At 34.8% G+C, this 6,495-nt stretch overlaps 1 protein-coding gene across 4 annotated transcripts in view; it reads left to right on the forward strand.

Annotated features, from left to right (window-relative positions):
* Dmd (dystrophin) overlaps positions 1-6,495 on the forward strand; it is a 2,293,239-nt gene that overhangs the window by 1,722,612 nt on the left and 564,132 nt on the right. For all 4 annotated transcript variants that reach the window (XM_029473189.1, XM_021152893.1, XM_029473188.1 and 1 more), the window contains exon 55: positions 2,603-2,792. In XM_029473189.1, coding sequence (XP_029329049.1) covers positions 2,603-2,792 — 190 coding nt within the window. The remainder of the gene's footprint in view (positions 1-2,602; positions 2,793-6,495) is intronic.

A 6,495-nucleotide genomic window follows, 5' to 3' on the forward strand; every position in this document is an offset into this window, starting at 1 on the left:
AGTTGTATCTGTGATCCAAGAAGTTTGGAAAACATCTCTTTTGGAGAGATTTTGTGCCATTGCTTCCATTGAACTCCTTTTAAACTATTTTCTGAATGAGGAAATATTCAGCCTGATGTTGTCAATATTTTAGACCACAAGGGTATCCTTGAAGAAAATGGTGCCTTACTATCCTGAAAAAAAAAAAGTTCCTCTGCTTTCCCAAGGGCCCAATTTACAAAGCAGAAATCTGCTGGTTGGATTTGGGTAAAAAAAATCACATCATCTGGCTAGAGCACTTTCCTCTGACTTTCTACAGACTGCTTTCAAAGTATTTTCACTGGTTACTTTCTGTGGAGGCAGAAGGTGAGTGGTCTTTCTCATTTAAGGGCAGAGGAGCTCAGATGTCAAAAGCCCCAGTATGAAGATGACAACAAAAATACAATGCACTGTTTAATCTCTTAAGCTTCATTCTGCCAGGAAGGACTTTCATAATGTCATTATATTGTATCTGAAATTGGACTATATTAAAAAAACAAGTCAATGTCTAACCCAACATTTATTTTCTAGAATGGGACAGCTTATTTCGATTGTGCATTTTAGGCTGTAGATAGGACAAGTCTTAGTATAAACTGCATAAAACTGTCTCTTTTCCCCAGTCAGTACCACTGATTGTCAGAATCTACTCAGTATTGTCTCTATATAGTGCATACCCATTTTTAATATTCACATTTTCAGAGCTGTAACAATGGCACAGAATTTTGAAATTCCAATAAACAGACAGCAATTTGGGTGTTTCTATTTGGCTTGACGTTTTACCTAACAACTAGGAAAATCAGCTCTCTGGGTTAGCCCTGCAGCTGTCCTAGATTTAACTACTTTGCCTAACCAGAACCCCATGGTACCTTTTATCTGTACAGTATTAACATTTATTTAGGAGTTGATAAATAGCTTAGTGCAATGGTCATGTTTTTCTAATAGTGGTAGCCTCATAACCATACTCTCTCCTCTACCAGTTAACATAGACAGAAGATTTTTATCCAGTATGAATGCTGAGACTACACAGTGAAAGACTGTGTGCTCAGCAAAAACCTTGCCCATGATGAATAAACAGCTCTTCTGGGGGCTCTGCTGTCGCCAGCTCGGCAGGAGTTGTTTATTGCCTGCTTTGCACATCCCATGATAAAGTTGCTGCTAAAATAAATTGCAGTTTTGCATAATTATTGACAATCACATCTTAACAAGCAGTGTGTATCATATTCGAGTGTTCAATTTTTTGAAATCCATTTTTAGCTTATGTTTAATCCCAGAAAGTGTTTGTGTAGTCGACGAAGGCAAATAAGGCATTTAAATAGAGTACTAATTTCCTCATTGCAGACAAAATTTACCTGAATCTTTTTATATGGAACTGTTACTGCTTAAGGCAAATTTCCCTCCTGAGCTATTATTATGCAGATCTTTTGCTCAGGGCATTTTTATGAATATCCACATTATATGCTCTCTCTCTCTCTCTCTCTCTCTCTCTCTCTATATATATATATATATATATATATATGCTTTATATAGAAATACATACAATTGAAAAGTATAATCTTTAAAATTCTCATAAGACACTTTTATTTTTTCCATTTTATAGAAAATGGGAAATCAAAGATGAGGTGTAGGCAGAAAGAACTAACATTTTTGTTAAGAATTATAGGTGGTCATAATATGTGAAGTTGATGTTCATCATATAGTAGCTACTGAGGAACAGGAAACAAAAAATCAGAGAAGTTAGTAAGAAGCCATGTCACACAATAGGCAAAGGACACTGGAAACTGAACCACTGTCTATCTGATTTGTAAGTTTCTACCTTTTCTTTTTTTTTTTTTTTCTTTTGGAAAATGTCCTCAACTCTAGGTAATGCAGAATGAACCTAAGGAAGTACCAGATAGTATTTGGCAAGGCGATAGTTCACACAATTGTTTCTGGGAAATGATACCTTTGCATCTTTCTTCATTTTAGTATTTTTTTCTCTCTTCAATTTCAATCCATCCCTTCTGTAGTCCCCTCTCAAGTCTCTATTTGTATTTTCCTCATTTTTTTTACTGTAATTATTTCATTCTTGTTTCTTGCCTCGGGGTTATAGCAAAGATGGCCACAGGAAGGGAATTTAAGGTTCTGCCTATGAAGATTAACTTCAACACAAACTTTAAAAAGTTGAAGGAAAGATATATTGGAATCATTATGAACAAAATTTATAAGGTCCACAATGTCTCTCTACCTCTCCCTTTCATATGTGTGTGTATCCATTTTTATACAAATCTTTAATTATTATTTATTTTCTTGTGGGAGTACCAAGGGATAGAACCAAAGGCCATGAGTTTAGTAGGCAAACACTCTATCACTGAGCCAAGTGCCCAGCACATTGTTGTTTAATTTCAATAGGTCCACTTGCATGCCTTCCTTCAAGAAGAGGCCTTTAGATTAAATACAAATAAATATTAAACAAAAAGGTTAGTGTTCTGGTTGTTGGTTAAATGGAGAGCTTCAGCAGCACACCATCTTTGCCCCTTTTATTGAGTTCATTGCATGTACCATCCTGATGCTTCTGAATTCCATTTGCCTGTTTGTCCCTTTGCAGAGTAAGTGAGCAAGAGGCTGCTTTGGAAGAAACTCATAGATTACTGCAGCAGTTCCCTCTGGACCTGGAGAAGTTTCTTTCCTGGATTACGGAAGCAGAAACAACTGCCAATGTCCTACAGGATGCTTCCCGTAAGGAGAAGCTCCTAGAAGACTCCAGGGGAGTCAGAGATCTGATGAAACCATGGCAAGTAAGTTGAGTGTTTCAGCTTTGGCTGGCAAGTGAATCCCACTGAAGCAGTCTAAGCATTTGTACTTGATACTGACAAACTGGGGACAAAAATAAAGTTGTTTTACTCAGCTTGATATAGTTTAGCATTGGGCAAGAAGAAAAGAGGCAGAGGCAGTAAAAAGACTCATTTGTGATTTCATTAAATACCATGAGCTTCAAGAAAGTACACATCTACTTCACCAGAAAAATACTTGCCAAAAGAGCATAGGTTTTGTCAAGCAGAAACTTAACTCAGAGAAGTAAGTTCAGCATTTAGTTTATTAAATTAAAATGGTTGCCATTTTTCACTGTTTATTTAATGTCTTACAGGGAAAGCATCTGTAGGAACTGTCTGTTTTATTTAGCGTTGCTAACTCAATCAGTTTCCCTTCGTTACTTTCCAATACATTCTGAAATGTTAATCTGACATTTTGTAGTTTCTTCCTAACATGATCTGTGAAAATAAGAATGAGATTGCTAAATTTGTTATAGTTAGTGGTTGTGCAACTTTCAGACAGTTGTTTTTCCTGGAAACAAAAATTAGTAATTCTGTGTACATGAACAGCAAAAACAGAAGCCTAGAGTAATAGTTTAAATGGAATCATGTTCTGTAGTTCCGTAGGTCTCAAAGGTTTATTCTTAATGGGATGAGATTTTTCTGAATTATTTTGCAACATTGCCATATATCCATTCTTTTGTACCTGACTTTTTAGTTTATATGTCTATATAAATGCACATCATTGGTATCTAGAATATAGTTTGGCATAGTAATTTAAAGATTTTCCTAGACTATTTTGTTGTGACAATTGGTTAATTTGTTGCTTTGGTGCAGACAGTAGGTAACAACAATGATTTTATTACATCTTGAACTTATTACTCTTTTTATCTTTCTGGCCCCACTTGACTATCCACAATGATACTAGTTTTGTTTGCTCCTGTGGAGGTAATTTGAATTAAATAGTTTCTGACTTTATCTCTGCAGAGATCTCCCATGTAAAAGTCATGAAAATCCAGATTTTATTTTGGCTGAACCACTACAGTGATTGTAGCGATATAGCTCATTTGGCTTATGCCATTCCATAAATAAAAATGTATTTCACCTTATAAATGGTTGCAAAGCCATAGTAGAAATTTAATTGGTACATGGGTTCACATTCTTCCTGCAACTATGATTGATAAATAGTATAGCTTTGATTACATAGCTTTTTAAACAAATTATGCTGAAAACTAAAACTGATCAAATTACCTAAATACCTTATTGTCAGATATTTAATAGACTTCCTCTCAAAATAGTGTAAGTCAGGTAGGGTGGAAGTCAAAGATATTCATGATCATCTATATTTGTGTATATATATATATATATATATATACACAAATATAGATGTGTATATATATATGTGTGTGTGTGTGTATGTATATATGTGTATATATATATATATGGTTCATGTGTAAGTTATAATCTTTAGAAATTATAAAATTCTGAATAATTAAATTAAAAACTGGCTATATTTCTTTTTAAGTATGAATAGAGAAGAAAGAACATCTGTGTTTTGAAATTTTATCTTTCTTTCAAAAACAATTGGAAATTACTCTGAAAAGAGCTATTAGCTTTCTTGTATTACTTAAAATGTATGTATGTATGTATGCATGTATGTATGTATGTATGGTGTATGTATTATGTATATATGTATGTGCTAATCAAATCTGTGCATGTTTTTTTATTTCTTATTTGTTCAATCATTATTCTCACATAAACTCCAATGATAAACCTCTCAGCATCTTTAAGATCTAATGCTGGCCACGTAAAACATTCAAAATGTTGGAGTCATAAAATGTTAATTTTAGAATAAGGAAGGACTTCCTAAAAGTCTTAGTGTAGCCAGGCATTGGTGGTGCACTCCTTTAATCCCAGCACTTGGGAGGCAGAGGCAGGCAGATTTCTGAGTTCGAGGCTAGCCTGGTCTAAAAAGTGAGTTCCAGGACAGCCAGGGCTACACAGAGAAACCCTGTCTCGAAAAAAAACAACACAAAACAAAAACAAATACAAAACAAAACAAAACAAAAGTCTTAGTGTAAAGTGATGAGTGGATTTGTTGTTGTTGTTGTTATTCTTGTCATTGTTCATAAACAGATTCTTTACTTGTTAGCCAGTTCATTATTTGTAGGGGGCCAAATACAACACATGTGTGGAGAACAGAGGAGGACCTTGGATGCTGGTCCATGCCTAACCATATTACTTATGGTTGGAAATCTTTGCTGCTGCTCTCCTAGCTGGGAGCTTCTGGAGATTATTCTGTTACTACTTTCTGTTTCTTGCAGGCATCTTGGATTTACATCAAGTATTTACATGGATTCTGAGGCTCTGATCTCAGGTTTTAAAGTGTGCAGGCTAATGCTTTCACCCTGTACTCTGGTTCTTTCTAATTAGTAATTCCTAGCCTCAGACTTTCTGAACATTAGAATTGCAAGTATATGTCGCCAGGCATATACTGAACTGTATTATTAACTATCAAAAGAAAAAAGGAAGGGACACAAATGTGTCATCAAAGTAATAGCTCTCTCAACAGTTCTTGTTTCCTCTGTTCACTCAAAAATTGAGCCAGATTTGTTTTCCACAAAAGTTACTGCATGGAGAAAAATGATAAATACTTTAAAATTATTTTCTGAAATTGCCAATTGTTCCATATATTGAGAAAAAGACTCTTATTATTCCTATATTGACTATTGCCTTTGGTTATTAGCTACTTCAATATCTATTTAATTCTCTCATCAAGAATCATAATTTATGGGGTCTATGAGTCCTGCATATATTATAAATCATGAGATTCCTTAATAAAATTAGTAAATACATTTCACCCTGAAACATATTAAAATTTCCTAGTGTATTAGTAAAAAGGGTTGTTTTCTTAACTAAAGTCAAGAATAATATTTTGCTTGCTCACACACTACGGTGAAGACATCTTTCTTACAGTTACTTGTGATAGTCTAGATGGACTATTTAAGCCACCAAGCTTTTATATAATATCATATAGATCCTGAGCAGTGAGCATATAAGAATGCTTAATCGCACATTTATTTCAAAAGTAAAGAACTGAATTAATAATTGATCTTGTCAAGATCTTGTCAGATTCTTTTTCCATCCAAACATTTTCTTTTAGACCTTAAGAGAGTTAATAAAAATAATGGTTCATCTCGTAAATAAATAAATATTTTTTAAAAACTTAGTTAAATAAATGAAAGACTTTGTAACTTTGCAAATGTACCACAAGTTTTGCAAATCTTATGTGGTCCTTTGTCTTAGTTAGGGTTTTATTGCTGCAAACACTCACGAAGACCAAGGCTTATAAGGACAGCATTTAAATTGCGGTTGGCTTACATATAGGTTCAGAGGTTCAGTCTATTATCATCAAGGCTGAAGTATGGCAGGATCCAGGCAGGCATGGCACACGAGGAACTGAGAGTTTTCCATTCTCATTTGACTGGCCACTAAGAGAAGACTAATTCTTCCTCAGCCAGCAGAGCTTTAAAGCCCACCCCCACACTGACACACATCCTCCAACAAGGCCAGACCTTCAAATAGTGCCATTCCTTGGGCCAAGCATATTCAAATGACCAAAACTCTCTCTTTCTCTCTCTCTCTCTCTCTCTCTCTCTCTCTCTCTCTCTCTCTCTCTCTCTCTCTC

The sequence above is a fragment of the Mus caroli genome, chromosome X (assembly GCF_900094665.2).
Source record: "Mus caroli chromosome X, CAROLI_EIJ_v1.1, whole genome shotgun sequence".
Lineage (NCBI taxonomy): Eukaryota > Metazoa > Chordata > Mammalia > Rodentia > Muridae > Mus > Mus caroli.